Below are 25,416 nucleotides of genomic sequence, written 5' to 3' on the forward strand. Positions count from 1 at the left end.
GATAGCAGAATTTGGATTTATAAGGTCAATGGAACGTCTGTGAGATTCTGTCTTTTGACTGCCCTGCATGCCTGCCAGATCTGATGGGAGCTTCTTCTAGGGATAAGCAAATTCATATTTTTTGTTTTCAAACCTGAAACAGAGAGAGAGAGAGAGTGTGTGTGTCTGTGTGTGTGTAACTCACATGCATGTGGGATGGGCACACTACTCTTAAGTTCTTAGTTCACCCCAGATGAGTGCCAATAAAATTTATGTATCACACTGGCTTATCGTGTATTATATATGTTTATATATGTTAGTTTATTTATTCCAGTTGCAAAAGCAGAACATAAAAGAACACTCATCCCAGGCTCTGGGCAACATTGACATCAATTAAACCTACAATATAAAAATTATTGTAAAGAAGACCTAAGCCAGCAGGATCCTACCCTTCTGCCCAATCACATAACAGTCTTCACTCAGCAGGGTTACTGAAGGTCCCACCCCATGCACAGACTTCACTAAAGCCTGCCTCAGCCCTCCCTGAATACTCACTCCAAGAGATGGGCTCTGCACATGGCTGGACAGTCAAGACATTCTGGACCAAAGGGAATGAGAGCAGATTCCCAACCAGAGGGGCCCTCACAGAATGCTTTCCCAGCAGCCCCGTCTTTATGATAGGGCACCTGAGCGAAAGCCAGTTGAAATCAGAGGAAGGACTCCTGTTGCACATACCAAGGGAGAATCAACCTAGAGTACCTCCACTGATCACAACTGTGGCATTCAGGTTGGGGAGAGAAGTGGTATTTCAAATAGGAAAGTCCCAATCTGTCTGGGGCTTTATAGATGAAACCAACACCTTACACTCCGCCTGGAGGCCAGTAGGCAACCAGTGCAGATAGTGGAGCACAGATGTCAAGTGCTCACAAGATGCTCTTATCAAATGAGCTGCTGAATTTTGCACTAACTTTAGCTTCCAAATAGATCTAATCTAAGACACATCATGCAGTGCAGTCCAATCTAGACGTGAAAAAGGCATGAGTCTTTTTTTATTATTTAATATTTATCTTGTGTTAATGCCTATAGGTCTCAACCAGGTTGCCATTTGTGATTCTATATAAACATATAGTAAATGACAGTCTCTGTCTCAGAGAGCTTATCGGCTAAAAGACAAGACATGACAGATGCATCAAACAAACAGGTTTGGTGAGAGGAAAGACTATAGCCTCCACATATATAATACACATACCATGAATATTTTGCCAGCCTACCTTTGGGACATAAAGGGAAGACGTGTTCTTTTATCTCTAATATCACAATAATAGAGGCTTCCCAGTAACTAGAAAACATGTTTATTTTTTCTTTTAATTGACTCTCTCTTGAAAAAAATCATGGAGTCACAAATGCAAACTAATTTTGAAAATTCCCAAAACAGTGTGAGGTACGCAAACCCTGAACCCCACAAGCTTCACCCATTGCTAGGGTTTTTATCCCAAGGGAAGAAAAGACAGACTGTTATATATTACGTGGACCATGCTTCTCATATGGCTGACCTGTTCATACAGCCACCCTGTTGTTGGTGCTATTGGATTTTTTTTTCTGTACATCTTTCAAATAAAATAATTAAAAAATAAAATTCTTACATTCAGCTTCAAATCCTCAACTTCAGACACTTGGGTTGTATTTAGATTTAACCTTTAGCTTTGTTGCTGTGCCTTCTTTTATACTTCCCAACAAGTTTGGTTCCCTCTTATCCCAGGGTGCCAACCACCCCACCCTCTATTTAGTCAAATCCCTTCTTAGAACTCACTTCTTTGCAAAGCCCACAAACACTAAATGCTTACCAATAAAAAAGCTGTCACTGACCTGCTGCATATAAAAGCAAAACAAAATCGTATCTGAGTTGTCTAATGCAGGGTTGTTAAGTCTTATTCTTATCTGTCTGTATAGCTTGGGGCAGAGGCTCCACTGCCATTGTCTTTTGTTGTCATATACATGTGTGCATATGGTGTCAAATATCACCAGATCAGAATTCCTCACTCAGTCACCTCAGTGGTCACTATTTACACCCTTTTGCACTCCCTTGAACAAGTGTAAATGATGATGCAAAGCGCAAAGCCAATAAAAATCAGGCTTTTTTTATTCCTTCATGTCTTGCATAGTGCTGACCACACTGTTGGTCGTCAAGAAACAAACAGATTCCCATATACGTCCTAGAGCTGGTCAACTACAAAGAGATATTTTAAAAACAGAGATTTTCATTTAGCCAGCTAACAACATGGCAGATAGTTTGTTGCAATAGTGGTGAACGATGAAAAATGTAATGGGAGTCTAATTTTTGTGGTTCTATAGCATGCAGAACTCTCACTCAAGTAAATAGGAGTATTGTATGTGGAAAACTTGCAGAATCAACTGCCTCAAAAGAGGCAGTTGATTCTGCATCCGACGAAGTGGGTATTCACCCATGAAAGCTCATGCTCCAAAACATATTAGTCTATAAGGTGCCACAGGATTCTTTGCTGCCTCAAAAGAAAAACAGAAACAAACAAAAATCCCCACCTCCTTCATTTTATAAGAGATTCTTAGGAATTTGATTTGTAATTTGTTATTCAGTAGTTTGGAAAATAAGGGTATCTGCTGGATACTTCAATATGAAAGCACAGCATAAAAACCTAGATAGATAGATGGCAGTCTTTTCGGGGAGAACAAGGGCAAAGTTTCTGGGAATTTATGGGTTTTCTGTTCTATTTAAGAGCGAAATAACTGAAAAAACATATGAACATACTTTTAACTAGTACCGGTATGACAGTGCTGCACAAACTGCCATGCTAAGTGACAATGGCACGCCACAGCCAAAAAGCTAGTATGTGACATGCTTTTCACTTCACTGGGAAGCAGACTACATGCCATGAAATGCTTCAGCTCTTCTCAAACAGTGCATATAAAATTTCTATTCTTTTGAGTTTTCCATGCATGTTGTTCTGTAAAGGTTCTGTAATATGAAGATCACTAACAGTGTGGTGTTTGTCACCCATTTTTCTGGATCAGTGTAAACATCAGTTAATTGATTTCTGGATCCCAGTACTGTGGGACTGTCATAAATCCACATGATTTTCTTGAGTTCTAGAATTTGCATTTCGATATCTGATTCACTGAAAAATATACAAAATAGCACATAGCTAGATAGCTCCCTTGGTTACACATCTGGATAGGCTAAAAAAATTGTACATTATTCTAGCTAATATTGGCATAAGATTACGCTAAAAATACCTGATATCAACTATGCCTTTTTTGTAGCTATTTTCATATAAATATCTTCTTCCTGATTCTAAATCCAGGTGCTTTTTGTCATTTCACACCCCTTTTACTATCACATTTAAGCCACAGTGACCTGCCCTTCATGGGAAATAACAGGATGAGAACAGATACTCAGTTAAGTGCGGAGGCTAGTATCCATTCCTAAATGCGTAACTTAAAACAAAATTCTAGAGATCAATGCATGCTTAAATGGTAGTGAAAGAGAGAGGAAAGAGTCATCTTCTTGGCTGCAGAATGTGCAGTCACTGATGAAGGCAGTGGTGGTTAACTCTTAGAAAGGTCTTGATCTTCTTCAACTGCTGATCTCAACATATATTCCACTGTGAGTAGGCATGCGCTCCATGTGTCCAGAGCTGGAGAATTTTGAAAGTGGTATCCGTTGGTTTGCACATGTGCACTGGCTCACCTTATGTCTCCTCCAAGGAGATAAAAAGTGGGCAGACTGCCTCTCCCCAGTTCCTTGTCACCGCCACATGGTCAGGGTCAGAACCTCCTGTGTCTGAAGCTTCGGCTTTCTTCTTTATCTGTGAAGATGTTTAGAGAGCTGTAAATAATTTTTATATTCTGACTAGGCCAGGTCCACACTACAGCGTTAAATCGATTTAAACAGCGTTAAATCGATTTAACGCTGTACCCGTCCACACTACAAGGCACTTAAAATCGATTTTAAGGGGTCTTAAAATCGATTTCTGTACTCCAGCTAAACGAAAGGAGTAACCCTAAAATCGATATTACTAAATCGATTTAGGGTTAGTGTGGACGGAAATCGAAGTTATTGGTCCCATTCTTTTACTGAGCTACCCAGAGTGCACCGCTCCGGAAATCGATGGCAGCCTGGGACCATGGACGCACACCACCGAAGTAATGTGCCCTAGTGTGGACGCGTAAAATCGATTTTATAAAATCTGTTTTATAAAATCGATTTTATTAATTTCGATTTTACTCTGTAGTGTGGACGTGGCCTGAGTTTTAAAGTTTTTATTTGATAGTTTTAGTATTTTATCATTAGTCTCCCTGACCTGGGGAGCTCCTGCCTTTCCCCCTGCCAGTACTGGATTATGCCCAGTTTGGGTACTGGATTGTGCTCAGGACTCCAGACTTCAAACTTCGTGCTTCCTGCCTGCAATCCTTCTCAGTCAGCAATGACTACCAGTGTTGCTTGTACTGCCTCAGGGAAGCCCACATTGCGGCAAAGTGCAGTATCTGCCATTCCTTCCCCAGCCGTACCCGGGAATGGTGTGAACTTCGCCTTAGGAAGAACCTAATGGAGAAGGCCATGAAGCTCTGCAATGGGACTCAGGCTGTGGGACCCTCTCCTTGCCCCCCCACCCCGCCGTACATCAGCCAGACTCAGCAAGGAGACTGGGATTAGGACCTGGGGATAGGGCAGGCTGTGACTGGTTAGGCAAGGAAGATGGGACTGGTAGCTGTGTGGGAAGGAAAGCTAGGACTAGTTGGGCAAGGAGGCTGGGTCTGAGATCTGTGGAGAGGAGACTGGGGCTGGGACATGGTGAGGAATATGTGTGTGGGGAGAGGACTGGGAGCCAGTTCGCTGGGTACGGGAAAACATTGAGATTGGATGAGGAGCTGGGGAACATGAGGAAACTGGGACTGCCTAGACAAGGAACTAGTGGGGGGGACATGAGAAGAGGGCAGGAGAGACAAATCTGACAAACAGTGTACAGAGTGAGGGAGAACTGGAACTGGCTGGGCAAAGAGACTGGGACAACGAACTGTTGGGGTAGGGGATAGGCTGAGATTGAAGGATGACCCCAGGTAGGGAGACTGGGAGCCAGTGGGGGACAGGGAGAGAGACAGATGGGATAAGGAGCCACAAAGGGGAAACTGGGACAGGCTGGATAAGGAGACTAGGGAAAAGGAGTGGGGGAACAGATACTGGCTGGGCAAGGAGACTAGGACCTTTGGGTGAACCATCTGGCTGTCAGTATGATGCCACATAATAGAATTTCTGTTCTTTCAGTTTGCTTTATTAAAAACCTAGGAAATTATGCACAAAAACCTACATTAAAAGAACATTAATCAAGTTGCAAAATCAAGCACTTGAAACTTAGGAAATGTCAGAATTAAGGTTACCTGTGCAACCTTTATTCATCCCCCTTGTCTTTAATTACATGATCACATACTATTTTTTCCAGAGAACTCCTGCCTCACTCAGTGCACAGTACAGATGGTGCTCAATTAATTTTTTGTATTGACTCTCCCTGTGCACCCCAATTCTAGGTGCACCTTTCCAAGTGGTGAAAACCTGTTTAGGATTTTTGTTCAATTTGAGCATTCGTGTTGGTTAGTTTTGGTTTTAGAGAGAGAAAATTGGTGTGTGCGCTTGCATGTGTGCTGTGTTTAAATAAGACATCATACTGCAAAAGGTTTTCATGCTTCTTCACAGAATAGGGCACATCTTTATAGAGAGATAGTCATGGGGACACCTCCTTTCCCATTCATGACTATGGAAACCCCCACTCTTCCATACACAGCTGCATAATATCTCTGTGGCAATCACAGCCATTGCTTATGTGTAAAAGTAATAACAGGAAAGTATTCAATACATACCTAGCTTTCTTTAATGTGTTGCAGCAACTGGAAGCAAAGAGGAAAGCCAGCACCATGCGACCAGACCATTTTGGGAACCACCTATCAAATTATTTTAAACTGCATTTAAAATATGTTCATGATATTCATGCACTGCACAAGTAACGTGAATATACATTTACTGCAATCAGTACAAATCCTGGATTTTCATATCAGGCAGTAACTGCTCTGGATGATTAGCAAGAAACTTAATTTGTCCTAATTAGCCTTAGGGGAGCAAGAAATTAACTTGATGGATAACTTTCTCATTTTACAATATACCATACTGAGCAACATAGGAAATTGTTACTTAAAGCTTTAGAAAAGTCTTCTGCTGATTCACTGGACTTTAGTTTCTCTAATTAAATTAAAAGACTATAGTAAATTAATACATAATTGATGCATAGGTGAGTTTTTTATGGGGGCTTGTATGGTAGAATAATTGTTCAGATTATACATTGACTTGTTATTTATATCCAGAGACTTCAGTATAGATTTATAAATTATACATAAAACTTCAATGTAATATAAGGCATTCATAGCCATGTTAAAGTTCCATATCTCAGCAAAAACTTTTAGCAAACCCTATTTTCTATATGTATCTATCTATTGTACTGTTATATTATTATAATATAGAAAATAAAAAAGAGATTTATTAAACCCTGGGATTTTCTGGCACAATTAAATTGGCTGAGACAGCTATATATGATATTTTTGAAAGTAATGTGGAAAGACCTATACTACTTCCACAAAACTGCTCATCTATAAAGTGTCAGACTTTTTAATTCCCAAGCCCCACTCTCAGATATATAAATTCCTTAGTTCTTATGCAGGCAGAACTCCAAAGGAAGTGCATTTTTAAAAATTACCCTCAAAACATACAGAACAAGACAGAGAGACATGATCTCAGTGTCTGAGCTAGGAATTAATGAGTTCTAATCTGGGCTCTGATACTGACTCCTCTGTTGGTATAGACTAGGTCTGCCTTGGTTTTCCCTCTACATAATGGAGTTAATCTTTACCTACTGCGACACAGGAGTATAGACACAGGAATGTTGAGGATTAATTAATATTTGCAAAACATTTTTCAGGTGAAAAACATAATATATTGTAAGTTCAAAGTATTATTAAGTCATTCTAAAAATACAATATTGATCTGTTCAGAAAGTACCTATTCTGAAAATGTTATCTTGATGTTTTAAGTTGTTGATGGCAGCCAAACTGTCTGCAAAAATGGAGCAGGAAAACATCAATTGCACATAACGCATTTCCCTTTGATGTCGATTACTGCTACTGCTCTGTGCAGCTGAAAAACATTCAGAGCTTGTTTATTTATTTATTTATTGTGAGCTAAGTCCTGCAGTCCTTCTTCAAAACTGCCATTGATTTCAGTGATATGAATTCAATGAGAATTGTTTCCAAGGGTTACAGGGTTTGTCCCTTGAAGTCTATGAGTTGGGATTTTAAAAAACGAATGGAGGCTGCTCTATTGGTCAAATTTTTCTTAGCATACGGCCCATATCCATGGTCAGGGTATATCTACACAGCAATAAAAACCCTGCGGCACCGAGTCTCAGAGACCAGGTCAGCTGGGGTCTCAGAGCCTGGGTTCCAGCCAGAGCTGGAGCATCTGCACTGCAGTTTTATAATGCTGCAGCCCAAGCCAGCTGACCTGGGCCAGCCGCAGCGCAGGTCTTGTATCACAGTGCAGGCTTACCCCATGTGCATCTTCAGCCTTTTTAGATTACCGTATATAGGCAACTATTTCCATTTGAATTGAAAAAGAGATCTCTGTGCTATTAGCCTGTGGATTTATAGGTTGCATCCCACTGTCAGGCCCTCTTTCAATCGCAGGGTTTTTGTTTTCCTCCTATAGTTCTCATTCCATTCAACAGACTATATTAGCTATACATATATATTGTATATACTGTATTAATACATATGTGTATGTACTCTATGCATATATGTTTCTGTGCGTGCATGTATTTACATAAGCACACATATGCTCTGGTTTTATTTACACATTTATTTATGGAAATGGGATATAGCATCCAAGTTTCAGACAAGATTTACCCAGCCTGGCTCCTGTGTAGCAATAACCTTTGAACATCTACAAGAATCTCCAAAACTTCAGGAAGAAAGAAGCTAGTTCACCAATTGTATAAAAAAGCTATACAAACTGAGGTCCAAATCTACTGAAGAGAATAGGCTTTTTTCCATTGATTTCAATGGGAGCAGGTGGAGACTCTAGTTCTGTAGCTCTCTGAGAATATGTATTATATTCTTTAAATGAAAGTTTCACTTTAAAACATTGATATTGTGTTTGTTATAACCTAGAGTATTTGTTGATTTTTGCTTTGTATTTTCCTCACAGCCATTGGAAGGACCCTAATTCCTCGTTATTTTAGCACTGTCTTTGAAGGAGGTGTAACAGACCTGTATTACATTCTCAAGCACTCAAAAGAGTCATACCACAACTCATCTATCACAGTGGACTGTGATCAGTGCACCATGGTCACCCAGCATGGAAAACCCATGTTTACCAAGGTAACAGGAAAGACTCAGTAAAACATGTTGTGTTTTGTGTATGTGTGTGTGTTTTTCAGGGAGTATTGAAGGATAATTATTACGGTGTTTTTCTAAAGGCTTTCTTGATTTCTAATGCCTCAAGCACTTTCATCCTTTATATTTTGTATTATTATTATTTGTTACATGACTGGAAAGCTTTGTGGGCATCTTTTGCAGTCTTCACAGGAAGTTTTGCAAGAGAAGGCACATAAAACTAAGCCATCACAGGCACCAAACTTATAGGAACTAAGTTTCAGCTGCCTGTGTACTTTATCTCATCTTAATTTTAAAACAACAGTGAATGATTACATTGTTGATACATTTTCGTTAACATGCTTTATTTAGATATTTTACCCATTGGGGACTGGGACCTCTCAGTACAGCTGGTGCTTTAATACAATAGAGCCTGATCCAAAGCACATTGAAGTCAAAGGAATGATTCACAGTGATTTCAGCAGTCTTTAGATCAGGCTCTAAATAGGTGTCCACCACGTCTGACTAAAGATTGAATTTTCTTCATGCTTTGGCCCCTTCCAGTCTTGCAGCTAAATCATATAATTAGATAGGGTGCATTATACTTATATAAACAAGACCAAACAGGCAGAAAAGCAATTAGATATACCAAATTTAAATAAAATAAAAATCTTTTGGAATTAAATGACACACTTGAAATGAAAAATTACAACAAACTGGTTAGTGAGACTGGAAATACATGCTTTGCTTATTTAGCCTTTATTCTTATTGTTATGCATCCTCAGATGGCTAACTCCCACTGTTTGAATGGAGAAAAGTACAAGAGGAAGGGGACTGATGAAATGTATCCGAGCCTTTAGGAAACCGTTAAACCTGTTCTATGTTCCTCACTGCCATGTGGTACTGGTGAGGTTCTAGTGCAGGCAGAGAATATAGGCCGCTGGCATTGTGATGACTGAGAATTTCTAGGGTATTCATTGCATGGTCTGATCATGTAGAACTTGTTCCATCAGATTGCATTGACTTCTTGCCTGCCATATTCACATACCTCTTTCACAGTATTTAAAGGACATTGAGATTTAGTTACTGGTAGGGTTGGCCAGAAAACAAGAATTTTGTTTTGAGAACAATTTTGAGGTTTCAACATTTGGGTCTATTCCACGGAATGAAAACAAAACAAAACACAAAAAATCTCAAGGGCTCTACTGAAACATTCCAACCAACTCAAGTTACTGGGGCTCTGAGTTTGTGATGCATGTATTGCATCAAAAATTTGCCCCACAAAGAGAAGGAAGCATGCCAAGTAAACTAGCTGTTCCTAGATGACCCCTCCTTACCACCTGGCCAATGAAGAGCTTGCATATTGCAGCCATGGCTAGATGTTTGGCTATGTGCAGTGGAAGAAAGCTATAGTGTAGCTATTTGTCCCTTCTGCATGGCACTTGAACAACATTTGTGTCATTTCCATGATTTTTCTCCCCTTTGTGGCGCAGTTGGCCAAAGGGCAGAACACGGGTCAGCTGGTTTAATGCAATATTACACAGAGAAGCAGTTTTTTTGGAACCCTTCCTTTGGAATCTCTAGCATTCAGTAAATACTTTTGCTGATTTAACACATTTGTTTTGCATTGTCAGCACACTGTACTACAGCGCTGTTCCTTCAGAGGGGGAAATAGTATCCAGCTGATACAAAAAAAAAAAAAAAAAAAAAAAAGATGGAATGCTGCTAAGGACCAAAATCTATCTTGGGCTGAATATATACAGATCCCATATATTTCAAGATAAGCACTTCATACATGTGATGGCAGTTTGGTCTCAATCTTGCAAAGATTCGCAAAATTGGAGTCTTAGTGACAACATACACACTCCAATAGTGAAGGTTCTGTAAATGTCTGTACTTCAGTAGAAAGTTCACTCAGGGATACAACTTAGCTTCAGGAAAAAACTTAAATTGTTTTTATATGTTTTTACAATTAAAACATTATTTTTCTTCATAAAACGCCTTTAGAATGTAGAATTAGGGAGAAAAGAGTAACATTGCTTGGCATGTTCGAAAGTGAGTTAGAACCAAATTTTGCCCCGTAAGGTGCATGCACAACTCCCAGTGAAGTCAATAAGGACCCAGCACATGTAATGACAGAACTGTGCCCTTGCAGCCTGGGTACAGTGGACAAAATTCAAACCTCATGTAACATGTGTAACTACATTAAATTTAATTCACCCACTTAACACCGTGTCAGAATTTGGTCGAGTAAGGTTTTTCCTTCCTTTAGTGACTCTATTGTAAACATTTTTAGTATTCAAACACATCAAGCACACTGCTGTTGTTTAGCACCCACTTTGGTCTGATGAACAGTCTGTAAGCTAAAAATTCTCTAAGTAGTTTTAATACAATAGTGTGGAACAGTCCTGATAGAGGTTTGATCATCTGTTGCATCAATGATCCACATGCTGTGCATTTTTGTATTTTCCTGCTTAGGTCAACTTATTAGATAGTACTGAGTAAATATGAGATTAGTAATTTTTTTCTCTTTTTTAAGCAAGGTACTTAAGCATATACCTGACTTTAAGTGCAAGTAGTCAAAACTGATTTCAATGGGGGAGTTATTCACCAGCTTAAAGTTACCCAAGTGTTTAAATATCTTACTGAACGAAGAAGTAAATGCTACATTTTTAATAAAATCCGAAGGAAATAAATTAATTGAAATACTTTAATAACGTTCAGGGTGTGAATTGAAACTAATAAAAGAAGGGAAATTCATGTTCAGGATTAAAGGTCCTAGTTAACAGTTTTGCCACTGATTTCTGTGATAGTAAAATCAGGTTCTAAACATCCAAGCGACCATGTTAATTCACCTTGGTGTTTGGATTTTAGATTTTTTTTCCCTTCACACAGTGGAAGCAATGCTCTCACAGAATTAAACCAGACTCTTATAATTTACTTATACTCAAACTTTATATGGTAGTTGAGCTGTTTTTTAGTGCTAGTGATTTTTGTATTTCCCAATAACCTCACATAAATGAACTTTACAGAGATCAGTTCTACTAAAAATGGTAATAGCCTACATGCACGTATCGTTATAATAAAAATACATTTTTCTCTGCAGTTGACAATGACTCAATCATCCATACTTCACAAGTATAACACTAAAGCTCACTTTATCTTTTTAAGTCTTACTGAGTAAAGAATCTTACTAATTGTATGTATTCATATAAGCTTTAGACTGCTTTTCAAGTGAAGGAACAGGTTTGAGAAATGATCTATTAATATGGGCTGAAAAGAGACGAAAAGATTTTTTATTTTAGAAAAACTACATTCTATCCAATAGAAAGCAATTTTGAGGTCATTTTTCATGGGTTCAACCCGTTGAATAGCCTACAATTAATCAATGTAAGGAAGGGGTTAAAAAGCTATTGGTTAGTTTGAGAAATGTTCTTTTTTAGTTTTCTTTTTCCTGGCCTAGTCTAAAGCTACCACGTGACATACTGAATGCCTGCCAGCCTCTTTCTTGTTGATCCTCCGGAGACCATCTGTGCTGGGGGCATTGATTAGAGTGTGTCTGCTGGGATTACATCTTTTCTGTTGCCATGCCAACTAATCAGCTGATTTTGGTTACCACAGAAACAAAATGTCAGAGCTCACAGTAAGGTAACATGAATTCAGCACAACAGAAAATGTTTTCTTAATTGGAGACTCTTTTGATTTTGGATTCTGTAGGAAAGACACCTTTTCTTTAAAAAAAAGAGGCCAACTTCAAATAAGAACTACATTAATTTTATTGATTAGAAGCAATACCCAAAATTCTTTTGTACAGGGGAAAATTAAATTCCTTTATAAGATGAGTAAAATTTTGCCAATGATATGAGGTATGTGTTGCAGCTTTTCTGTGACCATTTGTTAACATGTGTGCATAAAATAACGTCTATGGAGAGCTCTATTTCTTAACATTTCAGAGAAGACATATTTGGGAGCATATGTATGGGCTATTATTGTAAGAAATTATTATAAACCTGATGTAGTATAATATTCACTGGGCAATAACCAGGATCCTTGACCACAGTACAGTAATATTGATAGGCTCAGCTACCTCACATTGGAGTATTAGAGTCGTGTGTGTGAAATTTTTAATCTTAGTTTGAAAATAATGAGAACATCAAAGAGTCAAGTGAGGGAATGAATCCTCGATATAGGTCATCAGCTATACAAAACTGAATGCATGACTGAGGGTACAGTGAATAAGAGAACCCAGAACTTATTAACAAGTCTTTCTTTCCTAGGCCTACAATATTTTGCCGGCACAATATGCCTGGTAGCCTAGTCTAAGTGGTTTTGAACACTATGCTAAAGCAAGTCAAACTGAGGAGACACCAGCATCAAATGAGTAGTTAATCAGAAAAAATACACACTGCAAAACCACAAACGAAATAAACCTGGGTCTGGTGGTCACACCAACGTGCAAACAGACTAACTAGCAAACTAGCATTACAATTTGTTTTATTTAATTGAGCTGTTATTTGATTAAAGTTGCAATAATTTTTTTTTAATGGAAAATTGTTATCTAATTGTCTGTGCACAGTACTGTAAGAACATTTCACTAATTACTGTCTCTCTCCTTTCATTATTTCTTTCACTGCAGGTTCCCTCCGTCATACTAACTCCTAACAGGAGCTTTGAGACTAAATTCATAACCAGTTTTTTAAAAAGAGTTTCCAGTGCTGCTAATATGTACAATGCTTCAGGGATCCACTAGCCAGGGCCCCATGCAAGGAGTGCATTTGGCACCCTCAAGAAGACTGAATGCATGACAGCCACATGATACTCAGATATTTCACTGCTCACAGATCAAGCTGTGGGCAGCTCTATGAAAGCCAGCCACTTCCTCTCCCTTCTCCTGCAGTACGCAACTGCATTTACCCATCTTTCTACCTGCCCACCCAGCCCCTTGCTTTTCTAATACAGCATACTTCACAGTACGATATGAATTATTTGACTGTGGGGGGCAACTCACGAGTACAGAGCTACAAGATCAGGCATTGGCATACTGGTCTAAGTATCTCTTCTTTGCTCCCACAACACTCAGCTTCAATATTCCATGGAGCTACCAGTGCAGACCCAGGGACACCTGCATATAGCTTTCTAGTTAGGGGCAAATCTGCGGGATAGGCAGCTGATAAAAGAGAAAGAAAATGAGAGAAGAAAACCAGATTAAAAATAAAAAGGGGATGTATATGTGAGGAGGAAGCACTTGGAAAAAGACAATAAGAAAAAAAAACAGAAAAATGAGTATTGACAGCAACCATGCTGGGGCATTATGCACTGCTAGTGGATGCAAATGGTGCATTTATACATTAATCCATTAGTAGGGAGGATCAAACTTTAAAAGGTTGGGAACGACTGGCTCAGCAGCTTGACATCAAGTATGCACAACAGTCACCTATGCTGAAAGGTTTAGTATCATTAATTAGCAGTGGTGATTAAAAAAGGAAACAAAAATAGTGCAATAAATAAGATTTAGTACACACAATGCTATAAAATCTAGAGTGCAATAAGTTATTATCGTCATTGTGAAGTTACTTTCCCTCATTCTTTCTCTAGAGAAGGGGAAACAATTAATCCAATGACAATGAACATTAAAATACAAATGATATTTTGGTGTTTAGTTTAAATGAGTGAGAATATTGTAATTCTGCACAGATTTCCTAGAAGATTTTATTTCATGTGTTTCATTAATCCTAGGTATGCACAGAAGGGCGTCTTATCTTGGAGTTTACCTTTGATGATCTTATGAGAATAAAAACATGGCACTTTACCATTAGACAGTACAGAGAATTAGTCCCACGCAGCATTCTAGCCATGCATGTAAGTAATCCTTTTTTCATTTGACCTAATGCAAAGAGATGAGATTATATTTTTAAAGAACTTCAGCAAATTTCACAGCCCAGGCAATTAACTATAAATATTTTGTTCTGACTGCAACCACATTAATTTATAAGCCCTTCTTTCATCACTTTCCCCTGTTTCTCAATGTTTCGTGTAAGGCTGTATTGTAACTATATTTTCACAGTTTTTTCACTTCGCTCTAATACATTTTTCTTGAATCTCATTTTGTCGTTGTGGGTTGCATGACAAAGATTTGGGGCCAAAGTCCACTTTCATTTATATTGATGCAACGCCACGGAAATCGGTGGGCTTTCATCACTGTAGCTGAGAGAAGAATTTGGCCCTTAAATGTGAAAGCTGATTTTTATACTCACAGGAGATAGCACATACATTCAAACCCACATTTTTGGTAGAGATGGGCCAAACCAAAACTTCGGAACACGAATCCAGATCTTATTTTCATATTAAAAGCCCCTTCTCTGTAATGACATGAACCAGAATTCCAGAGTACTTTTACATTGTAACTCCTGGGGGCATTCTGTGCCAAAAAAATAAAAATTCTGCACCAGAAAATTTTGTGCACAATATTTTAAAATTCTGCAAAATTCTGAAAATCTTGTTTGTCAAAATAACACTACATAATCATGCCAGTTTCAATTATTTTGGTAATTTGTGTCAAAATACCGGTTAGCAAGCATGTCTGTAACAATACAGACATACACAAAAATCCCCCCAGAAGAAGACAGTTAAAGAAACTCCAATGACAACCCAGTTCTTATTTTCCCTCTCCCCACAGGAGGGAGCCAGACACCCACAACCCCTCCTCCCCTCCCCCGAGCCCACCTGCAAGGCCTCCCCCCTGCCAGCCAATACACCTGAACCCCCTCCTCCCCAGAGCCCAACCATGAGGCTCCCCTTGCCCAGACACCCATCTCCCTCCATCCCCTAGAGCCCAGGAATCCAGAGGAAGAAACAGCTTGATGCTTGGTCCCAGGCTTGCACGGAGTTTTCTGCATGCTGCCCTCTCCTTCTCTCAGGGCATGCTGGGAACTGCAGCTCCCAGGAACCCTCTAGCTCACTCTCTCTCCACCCAGCAGTATCTTCTATGTGTAAGCTGGGCTCTGCCAAGTCCAGTGGCCCCGTACACAGGACCGGTGCTAGTGTTTTTAGCGCCCTAGTCGCACGGCTATTTCGCCGCCCCGCGCGCTGGTCCCGCGGCTCCAGTGGACCCACCGCAGGCATTCCTGCGGAGGGTCCACTGGTCCGCGACTCCGGTGGAACTGCCGCAGGTCCACCAGAGCAGCGGGAGCAGCGGACCGTCCACAGGAATGCCTGCGGCAGGTCCACTGGAGCCGCCTGCTCCCCCCCCCCCCCGGCAAAATGCCACCCCCCAATAATCCTGGCGCCCTAGGTGATTGCCTGGGCCGCCTAAATGGAAGCACCGGCCCTGCCTATACAAATACTGAAGTCAGTGGGGTTCCAACTGCACACAGTGATCTGCAGCATTAGGGCCACAAAGGTTTTAAGGATACAGGCCCAGATTTTCAAAGGTATTTAGATGCCTAAATATACAGATAGGCACCTAGTGAGATTTTCAGAAGCACTTAAGTAGGTAAAAATCCCACTAATCGCCTATCTGCACCTTTAGGCTTCTAAATACCTTTGAAAATCTAACCCACAGTCCCTACCAGAAGATCTTCTAGTCTGTGGCCTGATCCTACAAGCCCTCCGACACAGAACCCTCATGAAAGTAAATGAGAGTTTGCACAACTGGGTTAATCACTTAAAGCAACAGTTGTGTATTTAGAAAAATGTGATACAAAAAGATTACAGACTTGGGCATGGTCACTGTCTCATACTTTATCTTTTGTACAGTGTCTACCACACTGGGGTCCCAATCTCAGTTAGGGTCTCCAAGTGCTAATATAATATATATAATAGTAATTGTATATAAATGCATTTAGCTTTTAAGATGAGCTGGAGCAGTGGAGGGAGTTATAGAAAGACCATCTGAAATGGACTTTGTCTTACAACAAATTAGTATTGCTTAATATTACAAATCCAGTAAAAGACCTCTGGAGTGATTTTATTTATTTAAATTTTAATTCTAGTCTTGAAATGTAATTTTTCCACAAGAGTGATTTCCCTCCTCAAAAAACAAACCAAAAGCAAAGTGCCAATTTCCTTGTTTCCTTCCTACTTAGGCACAAGACCCTCAGGTGCTGGAGCAGTTGTCCAAAAACATCACCCGAATGGGTCTGACTAACTTCACCCTCAACTACCTCAGGGTAAGCGCTACTGCACTTGCCAGTTATTGTGAGTAATTTTAAAAGGTTACTAGCACTGTTGAGCCAACATAACAAAAATAGGGTATGAACCAGTCAGGTAAGGTTGGAAGGAGCCCTTAATGAGGGTGGGGGAGTAATACTGTGATTAGAATTAGGGTAACAAAGCAGCACATAGCAATGTTGAGGCTCAAACCTGCCCCCTTGAAGTGAATAGAAAATTTGTCATTGACTTAAATGGAAGCTGGATCTGCCCCTGTGTTTTTCCTGGCCTTTCTTTTCAACTTTAACAGGATTTATTGTTTGTAAACTAGAAATTTTCATCCTATTTTGCTAAGATTTCGTATTTGTTTTCTCTTGTCTCTAAATCACTGTTTCTGAGAAAATTGCAGCTAGTTCTTACCACCATCCAGTGGTCTCAGCTTCCTTTCCACCTCCCTAATAAGAAGCAGTATTAGGAGAAGGCACAGGTCCAGCTCTGAAAGCAGTCGTACCCTCCATGCTCCCACCCTGCTTTGCCTCTGGGAACCTGAGTTCTTTCCTCAGCTTTGCACTACATTGTCTGTATTTTTTTTATGATTAAATAATGCATTTGTTCCGATTGCTTTCTGAACCTTGAAGTGCATTCAAAGTTTGTAAGTTTATTTTTATTTTCTCAAAGTACTCTCCTGTGTGGGTTCACAGTGCACACACTGAAATAAGAGTTTGGAAAGTTAATATTTTTGTGATTAAAATGCAAACCGTTTCTAATTTTGGAAATATTATTAAGCAAATAAAATGAGGCAAGGTACCTAACAATGCACCAAGCCAAGGTGGACACCAGTAACTGTTTGGTTTTCCTTTTAATTAAGTGAATAGTTATTCAAAATGTTTGGGCTTTTAGAAAAACAAGAGTATTCTGGAAGATGAAAATGTTATCAGCCCAATGCAGAACTGCACAGAATAGCAGTTAAATCAGCTGCAATTCAGTGGGGGTCATGATTCTAAAAAATGTTCCAGGCAGACAGAGACCTGCACCAAGCAGAACCCCACTCAGATCAGTGGGGCTCTATGTGAGCACAGGGATGACTAGGGCCTAAGGTGAGATCTCACCAAGATGTCTCTATGGCTATGCCCTTGTTCCCCCAGTTGGCTAGTTGGTCATTGCTAATTACTTATTTAGCATCAGATTAAAAACAAGTATCAGAGGGGTAGCCGTGTTAGTCTGGATCTGTAAAAGCAGCAAAGAGTCCTGTGGCACCTTATAGACTAACAGATGTTTTGGAGCATGAGCTTTCGTGGGTGAATACCCACTTCGTCAGATGCATGTAGTGGAAATTTCCAGGGGCAGGTATATATATGCAGGCAAGCTAGAGATTATGAGGTAGTTCAATCAGGGGAGGATGAGGCCCTGTTCTAGCAGTTGAGATGTGAAAACCAAGGGAGGAGAAACTGGTTCTGTAATTGGCAAGCCATTCACAGTCTTTGTTTAATCCTGAGCTGATGGTGTCAAATTTGCAGATGAACTGAAGCTCAGCAGTTTCTCTTTGAAGTCTAGTCTTGAAGTTTTTTTGCTGCAGGATGGCCACCTTAAGGTCTGCTATAGTGTGGCCAGGGAGGTTGAAGTGTTCTCCTACAAGTTTTTGTATTTTGCCATTCCTAATATCTGATTTGTGTCCATTTATCCTTTTCCGTAGCGACTGTCCAGTTTGGCCGATGTACATAGCAGAGGGGCATTGCTGGCATATGATGGCGTATATTACATTGGTGGATGTGCAGGTGAATGAACCGGTGATGGTGTGGCGGATCTGGATAGGTCCTGTGATGGTGTCGCTGGTGTAGATATGTGGGCAGAGTTGGCATCGAGGTTTGTTGCATGGATTGGTTCCTGAGCTAGAGTTACTATGGTGCGGTGTGCAGTTACTGGTGAGAATATGTTTCAGGTTGGCAGGTTGCCTGTGGGCAAGGACTGACCTGCCACCCAAAGCCTGTGAAAGTGTGGGGTCATTGTCCAGGATGGGTTGTAGGTCCCTGATGATGCGTTGGAGAGGTTTTAGCTGGGGACTGTATGTGATGGCCAGTGGAGTCCTGTTGGTTTCTTTCTTGGGTTTGTCTTGCAGTAGGAGGCTTCTGGGTACATGTCTGGCTCTGTTGATCTGTTTCCTTATTTCCTCATGCGGGTATTGTAGTTTTGAGAATGCTTGGTGGAGATTTTGTAGGTGTTGGTCTCTGTCTGAGGGGTTAGAGCAGATGCGGTTGTAACTCAGTGCTTGGCTGTAGACAATGGATCGTGTGATGTGCCCGGGATGGAAGCTGGAGGCATGAAGGTAGGCATAGTGGTCGGTAGGTTTTTGGTATAGGGTGGTGGTAATGTGACCATCACTTATATGCACCGTGGTGTCTAGGAAGTGGACCTCCCGTGTAGATTGGTCCAGGCTGAGGTTGATGGTGGGGTGGAAGCTGTTGAAATCGTGGTGGAATTATTCCAGAGACTCCTTCCCATGGGTCCAGATGATGAAGATGTCATCAATGTAGCGTAGGTAGAGAAGAGGCGTGAGTGGACGAGAGCTGAGGAAGCGTTGTTCCAGGTCGGCCATAAAAATATTGGCATATTGTGGGGCCATGCGGGTGCCCATAGCAGTGCCACTGATCTGGAGATATATATTGTCATTAAAATTGAAATAGTTGTGTGTGAGGATAAAGGCACAGAACTCAGCAGCCAGTTGTGCTGTAGCATCATCAGGGATACTGTTCCTGACAGCTTGTATTCCATCTGTGTGTGGGATGTTCGTGTAGAGAGCCTCTACATCCATGGTGGCTAGGATGGTGTTTTCTGGAAGGTCACCAATGCATTGTAGTTTCCTCAGCAAATCAGTGGTGTCACGGAGATAGCTGGGAGTGCTGGTGGCATAGGGTCTGAGTAGAGAGTCCACATATCCAGACAGTCCTTCAGTGAGAGTGCCAATGCCCGAGATGATGGGGCGTCCAGGATTTCCGGGTTTGTGGATCTTGGGTAGTAGATAGTATAACCCTGGTCAGGGCTCTAAGGGTATGTTGATTTGTTCCGGTGTTAGTGTAGGGAGTGTCCTGAGTAGGTGTTGCAGTTTCTTAGTGTATTCCTCAGTGGGATTTGAGGGAAGTGGCCTGTAGAATTTGGTGTTGGAGAGTTGTCTGGTAGCCTCCTTTTGGTAGTCGGACCTGTTCATGATGACAACAGCACCTCCTTTATCAGCCTCTTTGATGATAATGTCTGGGTGGTTTCTGAGGCTGTGGATGGCATTGCGTTCTGCACGACTTAGGTTATGAGGCAAGCAATGTTGTTTTTCCACAATTTCTACCTGTGCACGTCGGCGGAAGCATTCAATGTAGAGGTCCAGACTGTCATTTCGACCTTCAGGAGGAGTCCATGTGGAGTTCTTCTTCTTGTGCTTTTGGTGGGAGGGTACCTGTGTATCAGTGTGCTGTTCAGTGTTGTCCTGAAAGTATTCTTTGAGCCGGAGACGGCGGAAGTAGGCTTCCAGACCATCGCAGAACTGTATCATGTTGGTGGGGGTGGCAGGGCAGAAAGAGAGTCCCCGAGATAGGACAGACTTTTCTTCTGGGCTGAGTGTGTAGTTGGATAGATTGACGATATTGCTGGGTGGGTTGGGGGTACCACGGTTGTGGCCCCATGAGGCAGGTAGGAGTTTAGACAGCTTACAGTCCTTTTTCCTTTGTAGAGAGGTGAAGTGAGTAATGTAGATCTCCTGTCTTATTTTAGTGAAGTCCGTTTGTATGGAAGTTTGGTTATTAATGAGAGTCTCCAGGTTGGAGAAACCACCCAGACATTATCATCAAAGAGGCTGATAAAGGAGGTGCTGTTGTCATCATGAACAGGTCTGACTACCAAAAGGAGGCTACCAGACAACTCTCCAACACCAAATTCTACAGGCCACTTCCCTCAGATCCCACTGAGGAATACACTAAGAAACTGCAACACCTACTCAGGACACTCCCTACACTAACACCGGAACAAATCAACATACCCTTAGAGCCCTGACCAGGGTTATACTATCTACTACCCAAGATCCACAAACCCGGAAATCCTGGACGCCCCATCATCTCGGGCATTGGCACTCTCACTGAAGGACTGTCTGGATATGTGGACTCTCTACTCAGACCCTATGCCACCAGCACTCCCAGCTATCTCCGTGACACCACTGATTTGCTGAGGAAACTACAATGCATTGGTGACCTTCCAGAAAACACCATCCTAGCCACCATGGATGTAGAGGCTCTCTACACGAACATCCCACACACAGATGGAATACAAGCTGTCAGGAACAGTATCCCTGATGATGCTACAGCACAACTGGCTGCTGAGTTCTGTGCCTTTATCCTCACACACAACTATTTCAATTTTAATGACAATATATATCTCCAGATCAGTGGCACTACTATGGGCACCCGCATGGCCCCACAATATGCCAATATTTTTATGGCCGACCTGGAACAACGCTTCCTCAGCTCTCGTCCACTCACGCCCCTTCTCTACCTACGCTACATTGATGACATCTTCATCATCTGGACCCATGGGAAGGAGTCTCTGGAAAAATTCCACCACGATTTCAATAGCTTCCACCCCACCATCAACCTCAGCCTGGACCAATCTACACGGGAGGTCCACTTCCTAGACACCACGGTGCATATAAGTGATGGTCACATTACCACCACCGTATACCAAAAACCTACCGACCGCTATGCCTACCTTCATGCCTCCAGCTTCCATCCCGGGCACATCACACGATCCATTGTCTACAGCCAAGCACTGAGATACAACCGCATCTGCTCTAACCCCTCAGACAGAGACCAACACCTACAAAATCTCCACCAAGCATTCTCAAAACTACAATACCCGCATGAGGAAATAAGGAAACAGATCAACAGAGCCAGACATGTACCCAGAAGCCTCCTACTGCAAGACAAACCCAAGAAAGAAACCAACAGGACTCCACTGGCCATCACATACAGTCCCCAGCTAAAACCTCTCCAACGCATCATCAGGGACCTACAACCCATCCTGGACAATGACCCCACACTTTCACAGGCTTTGGGTGGCAGGTCAGTCCTTGCCCACAGGCAACCTGCCAACCTGAAACATATTCTCACCAGTAACTGCACACCGCACCATAGTAACTCTAGCTCAGGAAGCAAACCATGCAACAAACCTCGATGCCAACTCTGCCCATATATCTACACCAGCGACACCATCACAGGACCTATCCAGATCCGCCACACCATCACCGGTTCATTCACCTGCACGTCCACCAATGTAATATACGCCATCATATGCCAGCAATGCCCCTCTGCTATGTACATCGGCCAAACTGGACAGTCGCTACGGAAAAGGATAAATGGACACAAATCAGATATTAGGAATGGCAATATACAAAAACCTGTAGGAGAACACTTCAACCTCCCTGGCCACACTATAGCAGACCTTAAGGTGGCCATCCTGCAGCAAAAAAACTTCAGGACTAGACTTCAAAGAGAAACTGCTGAGCTTCAGTTCATCTGCAAATTTGACACCATCAGCTCAGGATTAAACAAAGACTGTGAATGGCTTGCCAATTACAGAACCAGTTTCTCCTCCCTTGGTTTTCAAACCTCAACTGCTAGAACAGGGCTTCATCCTCCCTGATTGAACTACCTCATTATCTCTAGCTTGCCTGCATATATATACCTGCCCCTGGAAATTTCCACTACATGCATCTGACGAAGTGGGAATTCACCCACGAAAGCTCATGCTCCAAAATGTCTGTTAGTCTATAAGGTGCCACAGGACTCTTTGCAGATTAAAAACAATAACTCAAATGCTACTCTCAGTTACAAGGGGCAGGTTTACCCACAATGGAACTGAAGGAAGAATTCGGCAGACAACCTGAGGTGAAATAAAACAGCATATTAGAATTGTTGCCAGTAGAAATATTACAATCAGACGTATGTGTTGTGGTGTTCCGTGTGCAATCTTAGGTGGTTCAGGGAGTGCCATTTTGAAATTGCAACACTCTATCACTCTAGCAACCGCCAACACCTTGCAATTCCTTTGCTACGTGTTCTCTAACTGTTGAATGTGAGACCAACTAATGAGATAGGCAGAAACTCTGAGATATAGATTAGTGCACATTTGGCATGAACTATCCATGCTGGTGTCATACTGTCGGGGAGGTGGGTGGGGGAAGAAAAATGGTATCAAGATAAGCACTGAGAAGATACACAGTGAAGTGGAAGGGGATTAAATGATGAAGTCTTGCCTTTTCTTTTCTTCCAGAGTAGTCTAGTTTTGTTAGTTTAAAAGACAACATTAGGTCCCTGGGTACAAAGCTTTTGCTGACTCTTGGCCATGGTGATTCCAAAAGGAAATCTTTTTCAAGCCACTCTCTGCTTCGTTCTGCTTTGTAGTGATGAATTGATCATTCTGCTCTTTTCAGATGTGCAGCTCATCATTGGCGCTCACATGAGATGACACATTTCCTGTTTGATTTACTTCTTTTCCCATCGTTTTCTTCTTTTAATTTTGAAATAAAAATTCCTTCTCAACCCAGAGCTGTGAAATTGTTCATTGAAAAAAAAAATCTTTTAAATGCGGCTATGTTTAAAATTTTTAAAGTCAGCATTTTACCTGATTTTTATTTAAACCTTTCTGGTGTTTAATAATTAGTATTGTTATGTGTTTTTAAATAAGGTTTTAAACATAAGCCTATAAATGATTTCCATTTTTCTTTTGCTTCATGCTGCAAAGGCTTGTGATAATCATAAGAAAAAACTTCATTGATGGGCAGAATTAATCATTTTTATTCTCCAAAGCGCACACAGCAGCGAGCTATGCTGCAGTCTTTTTAAAAGCAGAATTTAAACCTTGATTTAAGATACTGCTGATATAAAGGTGTAGCATGTATATTGTACTCTCTAAACACTATAGTATGGCATATCCCTATTATCTGGGATAATTACAATTTCTACTATTCAAACCTTCTACCTGTATACTCTGTTTTTTCTTCATTCACTTTGAGTTGGTGGAAATAAAGCTGTTGTGCTTAGAGGAACATTAATTTTTGTTAAAGGCTGGAGGGAGGTAGAAATCTTAAAAATATTTTCTTGGAAACTTGAAACAAAATTTACTGCCTTACCTGTTTTGCTGTGTTGGATTTGGCAAATGTGCTTTCTCCCCACTCCTTCCTGGTTCTGTAAAGAACATAGGTTTTCTTTTGCTTTGGTTATTACCTTGTTTTGTACCAGCATAATTGATTAGCTCATCAGTGGGGTCAGCATGCTTTGTGGTAGCTCTTGCATAGGATTCATTAGTTACTGTGGTCCTCTGAGAAACAGTGAACGATACCTCATAGGTTTTAAATTAATATCAACCATTGTTTTTATTTTGTTTTTTAGCAAGTGATGGATATTGTAAGAAATCAGATATTAAGGCTAAGAACTATATCCTACCCTCAATCAACATTCTAGGTAATGAATAGGAGCCCCTACAGAGAGAGGATGAACAGGACAATCCGTAGAACAATTCCTATCAGATTGTAAGAATTTTAGGTAGGTAAATTGTTACCTGTGTGCTTTGTTAGATACTCAGCTACTCCCCTTAGGGATGAATTTAGCTACATCTAATGTACAATGGACTTGAACCAAGTCTGAACAGTAGGGATATACTTGGAGTACCATTCCTTTATATTTTAGAGCTCAAATTCCTCTCTGTCCCTGTGCCATAGAATTTCATATTCCAGAAGACAAAGCTACATTTCTCACATACTTGAAGTTTAAAAAAAGGTCACTCCAGCATTGTAAAGCAGTTGCAGCTAGATGGAACCTTTAGGCACAGCCTTATGCTGTCCAGCAGGAGCCCAGAATGACTCCTCTGCTTCTCCCTGGCTCTGGGGAAGGAAAGGAATGGAGTAGTTTGTTACAGCCCTTTACCAGGTGTAGATACTCCATCTTCCCCTCAAGCCAATTCGGCTCTACTCACTTGTGTGTTAGAGTGAGTGCAACCAAAGCTCTGCCCATTCCCCAGCCACCGCCCACCCCCTGCACAGGAAGAACCAGCTCTGTAGAGTCAGCTCTCTCCACCCAGTGTCTGAGCAATGATCCAGGCAGGCCAGAGAGGGAAATGAGAGGTCTTTTTCCCCCTTACGTCCCTGCATGAGTGTGTTAAGCCGAGCCTTAATTACAAGGTATCCAATTCTCTATTATGCACCCCAGTAACAAAATGTCACCATTGCAAATGTCAATTTTGGGGGCAATAACCTCTGGAGCCCGCTTTTTTCTTAATTAGTTTCTCACTAGACTTTTTCAGTCTTCTAGTCTTAGAAGGCTAACGTAATAAATTATATAATGGAATAACATTTAGAAAGGGGACCCTTAAATTGCATCCACACTGTTTATATGCATACCAGTTATGCATGCACATTTTTCATTTGTACATTCAAAATATATACTTATGTATGCAATTATTCCTTTTAATGTGCCCTTAAGGAGTTTACATGTACAAATATGGGTATTAGGACAAAATATTTGAATGTCATTTAGGGGTTCTGCTCAGGAAGTTTGCCCCTAGTTCTGCAATTGTCTGTGGTACTATCTGGTCAGTATTTGTTTCACTGTTATATTGCACCCCAAATATATATATATATATATATATTAAAAGAATGTTAAGGTTGCAAAGTCAAGCACTCAAAAGTTAGGAGGTGCCAAAATTAAGGTTGCCCTCTTAATTGTTTCCCTATGTGCATTATGATATAGTCCTTAATTATATGTTCACATGTTATTTTTTCCCACAAAACTTCTGCCTCATTTAGTGTGC

The 25,416-nt window shown here is 41.0% G+C and overlaps 1 protein-coding gene across 6 annotated transcripts in view; it reads left to right on the plus strand.

Moving 5' to 3' along the window:
- LDB2 (LIM domain binding 2) overlaps positions 1–25,416 on the plus strand; it is a 513,042-nt gene that overhangs the window by 434,575 nt on the left and 53,051 nt on the right. For all 6 annotated transcript variants that reach the window (XM_050947879.1, XM_050947881.1, XM_050947882.1 and 3 more), the window contains 3 exons: positions 8,261–8,433; positions 14,164–14,286; positions 16,512–16,595. In XM_050947879.1, coding sequence (XP_050803836.1) covers positions 8,261–8,433; positions 14,164–14,286; positions 16,512–16,595 — 380 coding nt within the window. The remainder of the gene's footprint in view (positions 1–8,260; positions 8,434–14,163; positions 14,287–16,511; positions 16,596–25,416) is intronic.

Source organism: Gopherus flavomarginatus, chromosome 3 (assembly GCF_025201925.1).
Source record: "Gopherus flavomarginatus isolate rGopFla2 chromosome 3, rGopFla2.mat.asm, whole genome shotgun sequence".
NCBI lineage: Eukaryota > Metazoa > Chordata > Testudines > Testudinidae > Gopherus > Gopherus flavomarginatus.